Source organism: Ambystoma mexicanum, chromosome 11, assembly GCF_040938575.1.
Source record: "Ambystoma mexicanum isolate Mex_15411 chromosome 11, UKY_AmexF1_1, whole genome shotgun sequence".
In the NCBI taxonomy this organism is placed as follows: domain Eukaryota; kingdom Metazoa; phylum Chordata; class Amphibia; order Caudata; family Ambystomatidae; genus Ambystoma; species Ambystoma mexicanum.
The window spans coordinates 12,058,691-12,073,233 of record NC_090934.1 but is presented as its reverse complement, the minus strand read 5'-3'; the positions used below and the strand labels follow the sequence as shown (position 1 = coordinate 12,073,233).

At 58.3% G+C, this 14,543-nt stretch overlaps 1 protein-coding gene across 2 annotated transcripts in view; it reads left to right on the top strand.

The window, feature by feature from the left end:
* Positions 1 to 14,543, top strand: part of MFSD2A (MFSD2 lysolipid transporter A, lysophospholipid) — a 225,534-nt gene that overhangs the window by 144,311 nt on the left and 66,680 nt on the right. For both annotated transcript variants that reach the window (XM_069622396.1, XM_069622397.1), the window contains exon 6: positions 14,001 to 14,173. In XM_069622396.1, the coding sequence (XP_069478497.1) occupies positions 14,001 to 14,173 (173 nt within the window). The remainder of the gene's footprint in view (positions 1 to 14,000; positions 14,174 to 14,543) is intronic.

Genomic DNA, 14,543 nt, shown 5'->3' with positions numbered 1-14,543 from the left:
TCTCTACAGGTGGCATCCCTATTCCCCCTCTGTGCTGTTACCTCATATAAGATGCTCTCCCTGCTGCACTACCTCCTCTCTACAGGTGGCATCCCTATTCCCCCTCTGTGCTGTTACCTCATATACGGTGCTCTCCCTGCTGCCCTACCTCCTCTCTACAGGTGGCATCCCTATTCCCCCTCTGTGCTGTTACCTCATATAAGATGCTCTCCCTGCTGCCCTACCTCCTCTCTACAGGTGGCATCCCTATTCCCCCTCTGTGCTGTTACCTCATATAAGATGCTCTCCCTGCTGCCCTACCTCCTCTCTACAGGTGGCATCCCTATTCCCCCTCTGTGCTGTTACCTCATATACGGTGCTCTCCCTCCTGCCCTACCTCCTCTCTCCCTCTCTACAGGTTGCACCCCCAGTCTCTCTTACAGGTGGTACCCCTTTGGCGCTGCTCTAAGCCAACTTCTAGTTCTGTCCTCGACTCTTCTCTTCCTGTTTCTACTCTGCACCTCCGGATGTTTTGCCAGCGATTTGCCCCCCTTTCACCAACCTCAATGTTACTTTCTGTCCAATCAGATCTATTACCTTCTTCACACAGGTGTCCCCCTCCTCCAAATTGTAATACCTTTCTTTAAAGCTTCCAATTTGTCCCACTCTTCTCTCACTTTGCCGTGCTCTGGTGCCAGTTGCTTCGCAAGCCTTCCCTCTTGGACTTTCTCACACTGCGCCTGTTATCTCCTTGCAGCGCTCCATTGACTGGTGAGCCCTGCCTGTGTCCTGCCTGTGCTGGCTTCCCCTGCCCCCTTGGCTGTACCCCATTTACTGGTGAGCCCTGCCTGTGCTGGCTTCCCCTCCCCCCTTGGCTGTCCCCCATTGACTGGTGAGCCCTGCCTGTGCTGGCTTCCCCTCCCCCCTTGGCTGTCCCCCATTGACTGGTGAGCCCTGCCTGTGCTGTCCCCCCCCCCCCTTGGCTGTCATCTGACAGCATGTGCTGCCCTCCCATTGACTGGTGAGCCCTGCCTGTGCTGGCTCCCCCCCTTGGCTGTCATCTGACAGCATGTGCTGCCCTCCCATTGACTGGTGAGCCCTGCCTGTACTGGCTTCCCCCCCCTTGGCTCTCCCCCATTGACTGGTGAGCCCTGCCTGTGCTGGCTCCCCCCCCTTGGCTGTCATCTGACAGCATGTGCTGCCCTCCCATTGACTGGTGAGCCCTGCCTGTACTGGCTCCCCCCCCCCCCCCCTTGGCTCTCCCCCATTGACTGGTGAGCCCTGCCTGTACTGGCTTCCCCCCCCCCCTTGGCTCTCCCCCATTGACTGGTGAGCCCTGCCTGTGCTGGCCCCCCCCCCCTTGGCTCTCCCCCATTGACTGGTGAGCCCTGCCTGTGCTGGCTCCCCCCCCTTGGCTGTCATCTGACGGCATGTGCTGCCCTCCCATTGACTGGTGAGCCCTGCCTGTACTGGCTTCCCCCCCCCCCCCCCCTTGGCTCTCCCCCATTGACTGGTGAGCCCTGCCTGTGCTGGCTCCCCCCTTGGCTGTCATCTGACAGCATGTGCTGCCCTCCCATTGACTGGTGAGCCCTGTCTGTACTGGCTCCCCCCCCCCTTGGCTCTCCCCCATTGACTGGTGAGCCCTGCCTGTGCTGGCTCCCCCCCCTTGGCTCTCCCCCATTGACTGGTGAGCCCTGCCTGTGCTGGCTTCCCCCCCCCCCTTGGCTCTCCCCCATTGACTGGTGAGCCCTGCCTGTGCTGGCTCCCCCCCTTGGCTGTCATCTGACAGCATGTGCTGCCCTCCCATTGACTGGTGAGCCCCGCCTGTACTGGCTTCCCCCCCCCCCCTTGGCTCTCCCCCATTGACTGGTGAGCCCTGCCTGTGCTGCCCCCCCCCCTTGGCTCTCCCCCATTGACTGGTGAGCCCTGCCTGTGCTGGCTTCCCCCCCCCCCCCTCTTGGCTCTCCCCCATTGACTGGTGAGCCCTGCCTGTGCTGGCTCCCCCCCCCCCCCTTGGCTGTCATCTGACAGCATGTGCTGCCCTCCCATTGACTGGTGAGCCCTGCCTATACTGGCTTCCCCCCCCCCCTTGGCTCTCCCCCATTGACTGGTGAGCCCTGCCTGTGCTGGCTTCCCCCCCCCCCCCCCTTGGCTCTCCCCCATTGACTGGTGAGCCCTGCCTGTGCTGGCTCCCCCCCTTGGCTGTCATCTGACAGCATGTGCTGCCCTCCCATTGACTGGTGAGCCCTGCCTGTACTGGCTTCCCCCCCCTTGGCTCTCCCCCATTGACTGGTGAGCCCTGCCTGTGCTGGCTCCCCCCCCTTGGCTGTCATCTGACAGCATGTGCTGCCCTCCCATTGACTGGTGAGCCCTGCCTGTACTGGCTTCCCCCCCCCCCCCTTGGCTCTCCCCCATTGACTGGTGAGCCCTGCCTGTACTGGCTTCCCCCCCCCCCCCCTTGGCTCTCCCCCATTGACTGGTGAGCCCTGCCTGTGCTGGCTCCCCCCCCTTGGCTCTCCCCCATTGACTGGTGAGCCCTGCCTGTGCTGGCTCCCCCCCCTTGGCTGTCATCTGACGGCATGTGCTGCCCTCCCATTGACTGGTGAGCCCTGCCTGTACTGGCTTCCCCCCCCCCCCCCTTGGCTCTCCCCCATTGACTGGTGAGCCCTGCCTGTGCTGGCTCCCCCCTTGGCTGTCATCTGACAGCATGTGCTGCCCTCCCATTGACTGGTGAGCCCTGTCTGTACTGGCTCCCCCCCCCCCTTGGCTCTCCCCCATTGACTGGTGAGCCCTGCCTGTGCTGGCTCCCCCCCCTTGGCTCTCCCCCATTGACTGGTGAGCCCTGCCTGTGCTGGCTCCCCCCCCCCCCTTGGCTCTCCCCCATTGACTGGTGAGCCCTGCCTGTGCTGGCTCCCCCCCTTGGCTGTCATCTGACAGCATGTGCTGCCCTCCCATTGACTGGTGAGCCCTGCCTGTACTGGCTTCCCCCCCCCCCTTGGCTCTCCCCCATTGACTGGTGAGCCCTGCCTGTGCTGCCCCCCCCCCCCTTGGCTCTCCCCCATTGACTGGTGAGCCCTGCCTGTGCTGGCTTCCCCCCCCCCTTGGCTCTCCCCCATTGACTGGTGAGCCCTGCCTGTGCTGGCTCCCCCCCCCCCCCCTTGGCTGTCATCTGACAGCATGTGCTGCCCTCCCATTGACTGGTGAGCCCTGCCTGTACTGGCTTCCCCCCCCCCCCTTGGCTCTCCCCCATTGACTGGTGAGCCCTGCCTGTGCTGGCTTCCCCCCCCCCCTTGGCTCTCCCCCATTGACTGGTGAGCCCTGCCTGTGCTGGCTTCTCCCCCCCCCCCTTGGCTCTCCCCCATTGACTGGTGAGCCCTGCCTGTGCTGGCTCCCCCCCTTGGCTGTCATCTGACAGCATGTGCTGCCCTCCCATTGACTGGTGAGCCCTGCCTGTACTGGCTTCCCCCCCCCCCTTGGCTCTCCCCCATTGACTGGTGAGCCCTGCCTGTGCTGCCCCCCCCCCCTTGGCTCTCCCCCATTGACTGGTGAGCCCTGCCTGTGCTGGCTTCCCCCCCCCCCTTGGCTCTCCCCCATTGACTGGTGAGCCCTGCCTGTGCTGGCTCCCCCCCCCCCCCTTGGCTGTCATCTGACAGCATGTGCTGCCCTCCCATTGACTGGTGAGCCCTGCCTGTACTGGCTTCCCCCCCCCCCTTGGCTCTCCCCCATTGACTGGTGAGCCCTGCCTGTGCTGGCTTCCCCCCCCCCTTGGCTCTCCCCCATTGACTGGTGAGCCCTGCCTGTGCTGGCTCCCCCCTTGGCTGTCATCTGACAGCATGTGCTGCCCTCCCATTGACTGGTGAGCCCTGCCTGTACTGGCTTCCCCCCCCCCCCCCTTGGCTCTCCCCCATTGACTGGTGAGCCCTGCCTGTACTGGCTCCCCCCCCCCCCCTTGGCTCTCCCCCATTGACTGGTGAGCCCTGCCTGTGCTGGCTCCCCCCCCTTGGCTCTCCCCCATTGACTGGTGAGCCCTGCCTGTGCTGGCTCCCCCCCCTTGGCTGTCATCTGACGGCATGTGCTGCCCTCCCATTGACTGGTGAGCCCTGCCTGTACTGGCTCCCCCCCCCCCCCCTTGGCTCTCCCCCATTGACTGGTGAGCCCTGCCTGTGCTGGCTCCCCCCTTGGCTGTCATCTGACAGCATGTGCTGCCCTCCCATTGACTGGTGAGCCCTGTCTGTACTGGCTCCCCCCCCCCTTGGCTCTCCCCCATTGACTGGTGAGCCCTGCCTGTGCTGGCTCCCCCCCCTTGGCTCTCCCCCATTGACTGGTGAGCCCTGCCTGTGCTGGCTCCCCCCCCCCCCCCTTGGCTCTCCCCCATTGACTGGTGAGCCCTGCCTGTGCTGGCTCCCCCCCTTGGCTGTCATCTGACAGCATGTGCTGCCCTCCCATTGACTGGTGAGCCCTGCCTGTACTGGCTTCCCCCCCCCCTTGGCTCTCCCCCATTGACTGGTGAGCCCTGCCTGTGCTGCCCCCCCCCCCTTGGCTCTCCCCCATTGACTGGTGAGCCCTGCCTGTGCTGGCTTCCCCCCCCCCTTGGCTCTCCCCCATTGACTGGTGAGCCCTGCCTGTGCTGGCTCCCCCCCCCCCCCTTGGCTGTCATCTGACAGCATGTGCTGCCCTCCCATTGACTGGTGAGCCCTGCCTGTACTGGCTTCCCCCCCCCCCCTTGGCTCTCCCCCATTGACTGGTGAGCCCTGCCTGTGCTGGCTTCCCCCCCCCCCTTGGCTCTCCCCCATTGACTGGTGAGCCCTGCCTGTGCTGGCTTCTCCCCCCCCCCCCTTGGCTCTCCCCCATTGACTGGTGAGCCCTGCCTGTGCTGGCTCCCCCCCTTGGCTGTCATCTGACAGCATGTGCTGCCCTCCCATTGACTGGTGAGCCCTGCCTGTACTGGCTCCCCCCCCCCCCCCCTTGGCTCTCCCCCATTGACTGGTGAGCCCTGCCTGTGCTGCCCCCCCCCCCCTTGGCTCTCCCCCATTGACTGGTGAGCCCTGCCTGTGCTGGCTTCCCCCCCCCCCTTGGCTCTCCCCCATTGACTGGTGAGCCCTGCCTGTGCTGGCTCCCCCCCCCCCCCCTTGGCTGTCATCTGACAGCATGTGCTGCCCTCCCATTGACTGGTGAGCCCTGCCTGTACTGGCTTCCCCCCCCCCCCCCTTGGCTCTCCCCCATTGACTGGTGAGCCCTGCCTGTGCTGGCTTCCCCCCCCCCTTGGCTCTCCCCCATTGACTGGTGAGCCCTGCCTGTGCTGGCTCCCCCCTTGGCTGTCATCTGACAGCATGTGCTGCCCTCCCATTGACTGGTGAGCCCTGCCTGTACTGGCTTCTCCCCCCCCCCCTTGGCTCTCCCCCATTGACTGGTGAGCCCTGCCTGTACTGGCTCCCCCCCTCCCCCCCCTTGACTGGTGAGCCCTGCCTGTGCTGGCTTCCCCCCCCCCCCTTGGCTCTCCCCCATTGACTGGTGAGCCCTGCCTGTACTGGCTCCCCCCCCCCCCCCTTTGGCTCTCCCCCATTGACTGGTGAGCCCTGCCTGTGCTGGCTCCCCCCCTGGCTATCATCTGACAGCATGTGCTGCACCTGGGCTGCAGGGACTGGTCTGTTCCCCAGTTGGGCCATGTGCCTATGGTCAGGTGGCGAGTCAGTGGGCAGAGGATGGAGTCCAGATAGAGGCTTGTGACTATTTGGGTTTTTCCTTTGGCCTCTACAGTGGCCGGGACTATTGCCTGCTTGGCCTTTGTTGAAGCCATTTAGAGTGTGGTTAGTCTTTGGAAAGGAGTATAATTACATTTGTAGTGTTTATATCCGGCCTTTTTTTAGTGTTCCACAGACATTTCCTGCAAACATGAAGGCTTTTGCCCCGGGTCCATAGACCTAAACAAGTCGTAGAGTCCGAACCCCAGATGCATGGATCCGACCAGATCCATGACACCTGTGGAGGGGTAAAAACGTGTGTAGCGGGTGTTCCGTGGTTCGAGGACCACTTATGAGGTTCCTGGTTAGCAGGGAACTCCTCACACCCCCAGGAGAAGAATAAACGTGCCTCTCGCCTGCAGTAAAACCCAAGGTGGGTGCTCTTCTGCAGCAGCACAGAGGTGACACCCTGCACCCTGATTTAAGATCTGGTTGTATCCCTTTTTAGATGCATTGATCTAAAATGTACTCTCTGATCTGTCTCCCTGCAAATGCCCTCAATATGAGGTGGGCGTCCCGCTTCAGGAGTGTGGGAGATCTGGAAATGCCCTCAATATGAGGTGGGCGTCCTGCTTCAGGAGTGTGGGAGATCTGGAAATGCCCTCAGTATGAGGTGGCCGTCCTGCTTCAGGAGTGTGGGAGATCTGCAAATGCCCTCAATATGAGGTGGGCGTCCTGCTTCAGGAGTCTGGGAGATCTGGAAATGCCCTCAGTATGAGGTGGCCGTCCTGCTTCAGGAGTGTGGGAGATCTGCAAAATGCCCTCAATATGAGGTGGCCGTCCTGCTTCAGGAGTGTGGGAGACCTGGAAATGTACTCAATATGAGGTGGACGTCCTCCTTCAGGAGTGTGGGAGATCTGGAAATGCCCTCAATATGAGGTGGGCGTCCTGCTTCAGGAGTCTGGGAGATCTGGAAATGCCCTCGATATGAGGTGGGCGTCCTGCTTCAGGAGTCTGGGAGATCTGGAAATGCCCTCAGTATGAGGTTGCCGTCCTGCTTCAGGAGTGTGGGAGACCTGGAAATGTACTCAATATGAGGTGGACGTCCTCCTTCAGGAGTGTGGGAGATCTGGAAATGCCCTCAATATGAGGTGGGCGTCCTGCTTCAGGAGTCTGGGAGATCTGGAAATGCCCTCAGTATGAGGTGGCCGTCCTGCTTCAGGAGTGTGGGAGATCTGCAAAATGCCCTCAATATGAGGTGGCCGTCCTGCTTCAAGAGGGTGGGAGATCTGGAAATGCCCTCAATATGAGGTTGCCGTCCTGCTTCAGGAGTGTGGGAGACCTGGAAATGCCCTCAATATGAGGTTGCCGTCCTGCTTCAGGAGTGTGGGAGACCTGGAAATGTACTCGATGTGAGGTGGGCGTCCTGCTTCAGGAGTGTGGGAGATCTGGAAATGCCCTCAATGTGAGGTGGGCATCCTGCTTCAGGAATGTGGGAGATCTGGAAATGCCCTCAATGTGAGGTGGGCGTCCTGCTTCAGGAGTGTGGGAGATCTGGAAATGCCCTCAATATGAGGTGGGCGTCCTGCTCTGGAAATGCCCTCAATATGAGATGGGCGTCCCACTTCAGGAGTGTGGGAGAACTGGAAGTCCAGCACGAGACCAGAAGCCCCCAGCCAGAAACTTGAGGTAAGTTTACCTCAAAACTCGAAGAGAACCATCTTCGGTTCCGGAAACACCTCAAAACCTTCCTCTTTGCTCCTGCATTTTCTCCTCCCCTCCCTTGCTGAATTCCTGGCTGAAATTGCACTGGTTACCCGATGTCTGGCCCAGGCCCTGTCACCTGCCCACCTGCACTGCCTCCCTGGAACCCCTGCACTTGGGAACCGTTTTTTCTGTATCCCTTCAGTCCCCCTACCAGCACTTCTGTCTGCACTTCCTTGCACTTGCCACTAGCTGGCTGTTTATTTGTCTTATTGATCTTATTTATTCCGCTTTCCCATGTACTGCACTTTCCCCTCTCCCCTCCCCCTGTGCACTTCTCCTTCCCCCTACCCATGCACTTGCGCGATCTGAATGACCCTTGGCCTAGTAGGATCGTTGTCTCTCCTCCCTCTGTCCCCCCACCCTGCCTCGTTGCGCCTTGAAACACGTGTATAGGCACTTTATAAATGCCATATATCATATCATAAAGCAATCCATGCTTGGTTCGGGGTAGTGGGGAACTGCCTGCTTTACCTCCGCGCCTGATCCCTGCAGACCAGTATCTGCCTGATCCCAGAACATGGTGGACCCATTGGTGACCACTCGCAGTTCCCTGTTCCTCCCATGCACTCTTCTGGGCAGATGCTAGAAAATGCAGGGCTCTGTTTGTGGGGAGAAAAGCGGTGCGGCGAGGTTCTCTGCCCCTCTACATTGCGCTTGTGGCAGTTGATGCTGGCCAGTAGGGGTCACTACTCTGGAATACCTCATAAGTCCCCATCATCTTTCTGAATAAAGAGCAATGTGGGTGCTGTTCTTCAGCTCTGCAGGGCCCTTTGCTGCCCTATGAGGATGAGTAGGGACAGAATCAAGCTCTGGGTCTTCTGCGTGGCCAGCCTGGTCCACAAATGACCTCTGTATCCTAATTCTTTCAGCTGCCATGTAGCTATGCCGCAATCTACAGACACCATGAGGTCTCTGCAGGCAGCTGTGTGTATCGTGTGAGGCGGATCCAGAGGCAAAGTAAGCGCCCACTGCTGTTCCCCTTCTTTATAACGGGTGGTAACGCAAATGAAAGCCTTATTCTGTAAACTGCAAAGTCACATGAATAAGCCCGTCTGGGGGTAAGGAAAGGATTGGGTAAACTGGCTGCCAAGAAGGAACCAACTCAGGCAATTCCTCAGTGTGAAATAAACCAGTATGGCACCAGGATAAACCAGTGTAGCACCAGATACCCAAAGCTTGATACAGGCACCCTTCTAGATCAGGTTCTTATCACTGCTAGGTCGCAGAAGTTGGGGAATGTTGGGGTGACCGTGCAGGCAGTTGCGAGAAGGGGGAGTCGATGTGTCTCTTGCAACTGGTCCTCTACAGTCCTAGTGGCAGTATGGCCCCCCTCCCCTTCATCAGAGCTCTTTAAAGTGACCTGGTGGGCGGAGAGGTCACAAACTCATTTGATGGCCAACCCTTGAGCTGTAGCTGGACTATGCTTGTCCCGGGTCCCGGATCTCACCCAATGGTTCCGTGTCGGCGTTGGGTTGTGGAAAAGGTGCACTTTGCCTCTCGCAGTCCTTGGGGACCGAGCTCACAAGGAATGCTTTTGTTCCATAAAGTGGCTTTGGGAATATACTTTTTGAACTCCATGTCCTTACACGACTCCACCGAATTCCTCGGCGTGTTCCAAACTGGGTGTTTGCTGGGCGTCTATCTAGGGTGGTCTAGGCAGATCTGGGCGGTCGCCCTTTGCGGACCTCTGCAGGGGTCTGTGCCCCAGCATCTATGGGCTTGGGGCCGAATGCAGGTCTCTGCTCTAAACCACACGGAGACCTCGCAGGACCTTTTAAAATGACGCTTCATTTTTCAGAGAACACTTTCTGGGCCAGACACGCGGCCCTCATCCAACCCCAAGTGTCGGCCAGAGGTCCACGCCCAGCGGGAGCTCCCAGCTGAAGGTTCATCTGGGTTTGAGAAATGGGAAACGGGGGCCAAGTGGACGAACACCCCCCACCCCCCCTGCACTAGCCTGCCCACCGCTCGGCGCCCTGTGCCTGGGTGTGACCCCACCAGGGAGGGCTGGCCTGGCACCGAAAGCCTCCCGCGTCTCCTTTCCTGCGCCTGGAGCAGGGCCTGGCTCCAGGGTCTGCTGCAGGGTGTGCACTTGTGAACCCAGTCTCCGAAATCCTTTGCCAAGGATGGGAAAGTGTGAGTGGGCTAGTAATTGCCAAATGGTTGGGCCCACTCCCCCAGAGTGCCTGCGGTTGGTGGGGCTACAACGAGCACAGCTGGGAATGTGTGTGGACGCGTCTGCAGCACATCCCCTGAAAGCAGGGGCTTGCGCCCCGCTTCCAACCAGGCTTTGCTCCAGGCAGAGGGGCTTCGTTTCTGGGGGGCACCCCTGCACCCCACTTCCTGTCACCCACATAAGGCGGAGAGGGAGGGGGCAGAGTGCTGCGGTTATGAGGCGTTGGTCTGCAGTCCTAGACGTGCTTGGCTGCTTTTGCAATCCTTCCTTCCTTCCTTCCTTCCTTCCGATGCCTGTCGCTTGGGGTCGGCCGACTAAGATGTGGCCTGTTCAAGAATCTTTATTCAAATAATAAGAAAAAACGCCCGTCTACCCCCTCCCCCCCACGCTGCTATGAGGGATCTCCCCCACCTAACAAACTAAAACGAATCCTGCTCAGTCCAAAGCCTATATAGTCTTTGGCCCGATCACTTTGAAAAACAGAACTAAAATATGGACCGGAGCAATCGCCTCTTCCCTTGGGTTGTGCTTGGCCCAACTACTGGGATCTCTTTCCAAGAGATGGTTTTCTAAACGTCTTCAATGTCTCCCAAGGCTGTCTTCCAGCCAACCTGCAGGCTTTGAACGGCCAGTCTTCAATCATTCTACAGTTCTGCCACATTCCCTTCTTTCCTCCCAGGAGTTGGAAAATCTTCCTTTCTTTGCTTTGGACAGATGAACTCTCCGGGTCCTCTCTCTTCCCAGTCTTGCGTTATCTTTCCAGGGCTCCCCAAAGCCCTTTGGGTCTCAAATAGACCTGCTTTAGCCTGGTCTCGGCGGACATCAGTTTGTTCATAGCTTTCTGGCTGCCGTAACCTTTTAGGGTTTCCCAGCCTTGTATACAACTGGTCACCCCTCTGAGCATCGTTACCTCTTCGGAAGCGTGTGCTTCCCTTTCGCTGTCCGGTTCGACAATTGATGCAGTTTTCTGGCTTCTGCGTCAGTTAACGGGCCCCAGGGACACCATTGCTTCCATGTGGGTTCGACACCAGGCTAGACCGTCTCTTCACCGTCTCCATCCCGCTCTCTCGACTTCGGCTTTGTTGCCATTCAGGAAGCCAGCCTTCTGGTGTCTTGCTCGGACCTCTCTACCACCGGCTGCGTGGTCTAGCATGGCTCGCTGCGCCAGGACGTCTTCCCGTCGGACGCTCGGGTCCTTGCACAGGATTCCCTCTCCTCCACTCAAGTTTCTCATTTTATGTACGTCATAACAAACAGGGGTGTGTCGCTGCTCTTTGGCTGTGGGGTTCAGGCGAGATCCAGCATTACCTGAAGCCAAAGAGATTGAAGAAATGGCACAATTTGGAGAGTCTAAAGCAGAAGTAAGTCCAGACCATGTACTCCGGACAGGGAGGTCCTTGCAGGAATGGGGGTCCTTGTCCCCAAAAGAGGAGTCGCTAAAAGTGAGTTTCCACTTTCCCAGACCCATAGCGAGGGTCTTGCTTACTGGGTTCACCTCCGTAGCCTCAAAGGGTGCAGCTCCCGTCTGGGGAGGAGGGACGAATAGTCCATAATCGTCACACCCTCCATAAATGCATACGTCTGTCCAGATTTCAGCACTGCCGGCCCTACTCCGCCCCAGCAGGGTGACGAGGGTAGGGGCTGATGGAGCGCCGCCAACTACAGAAGCTCTAGGGGAAGCCCTCGGCGACTAGGAGGTGGGCGCCATGCTGGCAGGAGCTGAAACTGCAGACACGCTTTATGGTGGTCAAACGGTGTGTCCACATGCAACAGCACTTCAATGTAGCACTGACAGCACGAGCTGAGTTCCAACTGCACACATGATGCATGTTTGCACCGTCATCGAGCCTCCAGTAGGTTGGTATTCTGATCTTTGGGGTCTTTGGAAGTTCCAGGTCCATGTCCCCCCTGCATCGAGCCTCCAGTAGGTCGGTATTCTGATCTTTGATGGGGTCTTTGGAAGTTCCAGGACCATGTCCCCCCTGCATCGAGCCTCCAGTAGGTCGGTATTCTGATCTTTGATGGGGTCTTTGGTAGTTCCAGGACCATGTCCCCTCTGCATCGAGCCTCCAGTAGGTTGGTATTCTGATCTTTGGGGACTTTGAAAGTTCCAGGACCATGTTCCCCCTGCATCGAGCCTCCAGTAGGTCGGTATTCTGATCTTTGATGGGGTCTCTGGAAGATCCCGGTTCATGTCCCATTTTTTTAGGGCCTCCGGTATGGAACTGGCCAAAATAACAGATTAAAAGTCCGAATGCGTGATTTAGCTGAATTTCGGCTGCTCAAAATTTCTGAGCGGCCGAAAAGTTTGACCAAATCACGCATTCGATGCTGGGGTCTGCAGTGGTGTCCCCCGCACCCTTGCTCACTATATTGTGAGCGGGGGTTGCGGCGGTGTTCCGCGCAGCCATACCAAAATCACGGAAGTGAAAGGGAACAGGCATCGCAGGGACACAAGGTAAGTAAGGTTGTGGGGGCGGGGGCCAATTTGTAAATGTTTAGGGAGAAAAGACTGAAGATTATTTCCGAAAAATAATCTTCGGTCTTTCCTCCCTCGAACAATTGGATTGCCGGCTTTCAACCCTGATCCCTCCTGTAGGTCCGTAATTTGATCTTTGATGGGGTCTCTGGAAGGTGCAGGACCATAATCTTCATGATGCCTTCAGTAGGTCACAGTTGGGTCCCTTTTTTATGGGGTCTCCAGTAGGTTGGTATTCTGATCCTCCATTGGGTCTCAGTCTTCGGGGGTCTCCAGTGGGCAGTGTCCTAATCTAGCATGTCCATCTCCAACCCTTAAGGGAAGTCTGCAGTCCACGTTCTGTTTCTTTCATGGGGGCCCTGAAGTCTTGTATCCTTCCTTTCCGTGACGGTGAGCGGGCATGGGGGACTGGGCATGTGTTTGCCCCAGTTTTCAGCAGTGTGCCATCTCCATATGTCCTTATTCTGATGCCCCCAGGGTCTCTGGCGCTCAAGCATATATTTAGTCACTGCGAGGGTCCCCTCAAATCCTCATGACCTTCTTATGGGGTCTATCGCAGGTCCATCATCTCATCCCTGGAAGCACATCACAAGTTTGCAGTTGGAGCCCTCACAGGCGGCATTTTGGAGGGTTGATAAGATGGCACTTGGAGACGTTTGTTGAGTGTACAGTCCTCTGCAGTGTCACGCGTGTCTGTGCTGCAGTGTTTGTCATGTGAAACCTTCATTGTGTTATGGTGCACAGCGGGGAGTGCAGGTAGACTCCAGGGTGCTAGGGCCTGAGGGTGGCTGGGGACCAAGAGGTAGTTAGGGGGGTGGGGAGGTGTGGGTGTGTGTGTGTGTGACACTGACTGACTGCAGGTCGAAGGTCCTCTCCTCACAACTCTGCTTGCTCTGAAGCCACACCCCTCCTACCCCACTTGGCTGTCATGACAATACCTCCACTTTTCCCCTCCACCTCCCCCAGTACCCACCACTCCAAGGCGCTTCTGCCAATGCTCCCCTTGCCGCCCCATCAAGCTCTGCTTCTTGGCTTCCATGTTGCTGTCGCACAGCGCTCCGAGTAAGGGCACCTGCTGGTACATTGTTGCATAGCTGCTAAGTTTCCCAGTTCCATGCATGACACCTTGAGCCAGTCCTGTTTATACCCAATGCATTCTGGGACGTGTAGGCCCATACTTACAATGGGAGAAACAAAGCTACAAGTCCCAGCATGCAGTGGGAAAAAGCAGGACTGGTTCGACGGTTCACCTGCAGTTATGGTGTTGTGGACACATTTTTAAGTTGTTTTAGAGAACGACTTGTTTAATGTTCAGTTTTAGTAATGTCCGGACATGAGGTTGGGGCTTGCACTATATAATCAACCATTTGCCATGGAGTATGGCGTCTCGCCAAGCTGGGACCTCCGGCCGGCATGTTGCATTGTGTGATGTGTTGTCAGGCGTGCATAGACACATGTGGCAGACCCTGTCCAGTGTCCCCATAAACCGGACGTCACTCAGAGCCTTGACTTCCAGAGACAGAGGGGCTTCAGCGGTCCAAGGAGGACCCCAAGGGTCTGCCCCAGTCCCGGGGACATCTCTGGAGCAGGAGTCCCTGCTTTGTGGGACACTCCTTGAGCTCTTCCAGGGACGTTGTTGGGTTCAAAGCACCTCCTTATCCTGAATCGTTGGTGTGGTGCTCACCTGGCCCACAAGTCCCCTAGTGTGGAGCTGCCTGAGCAGGGCCTTCTCCCCGACACCTGCATGGACCGGCCTTGCAGCCTAGCTGAATGTCAGGCTTGCAGTCTCTCTACAGAGCCCCAGTCTTCCTCGTGGTTCCTTGTGTGGTTTCAGGTGGCGTTGAAGAACTGCACAGATGTTGGGGTCTACCACCCTCTTCCCTTCTTCTCATCTTCTGATTTCCCATCTCTCTTGCAGGTATGACGGTGGAGGTTTTGGGCACCCTCCTGGGGACGGCGATTCAAGGGCAGATCGTGGGGCAGGCGAACACGCCGTGTATCCCCAGTGCACTCTATGTACCAATGGGAAACGCCAGTGTGTCGCTGGTGGAAGTAAACGGCACGCGGAACCTGGAATCCATCGCAGGCACGGTACGTAGCCACTCCTTTCCCTGTGCTCCGTGGGCCTGTGCACGCTGCACTAGGCTGGCCTCCGAGTAGTCCTGATCCCCAGCCAAGCTCCTGGGTGTGAGGTCTGCAGGGCCACTATGACGTGCTACTGAAGGGGTAGCCGGTCCCTTGCCTGGTGGGTGCCCATGAGGATGGATGGCCACGGCCCCTACTGCATTGGGGATCCCTTGGTGGATGCTCTGTGACTGGCAGATGTGTGGGGGCCTCTGATTGATGACCGCTCCTTGCGGGCCGCCGATTGTGGCACACAGCCATTGGAAGCCTTCATTAGCTGGTCATCGCCCATGATACCCTTGAGCCTCTGGTGGCATGCTAATGTATGCAGGGCCTT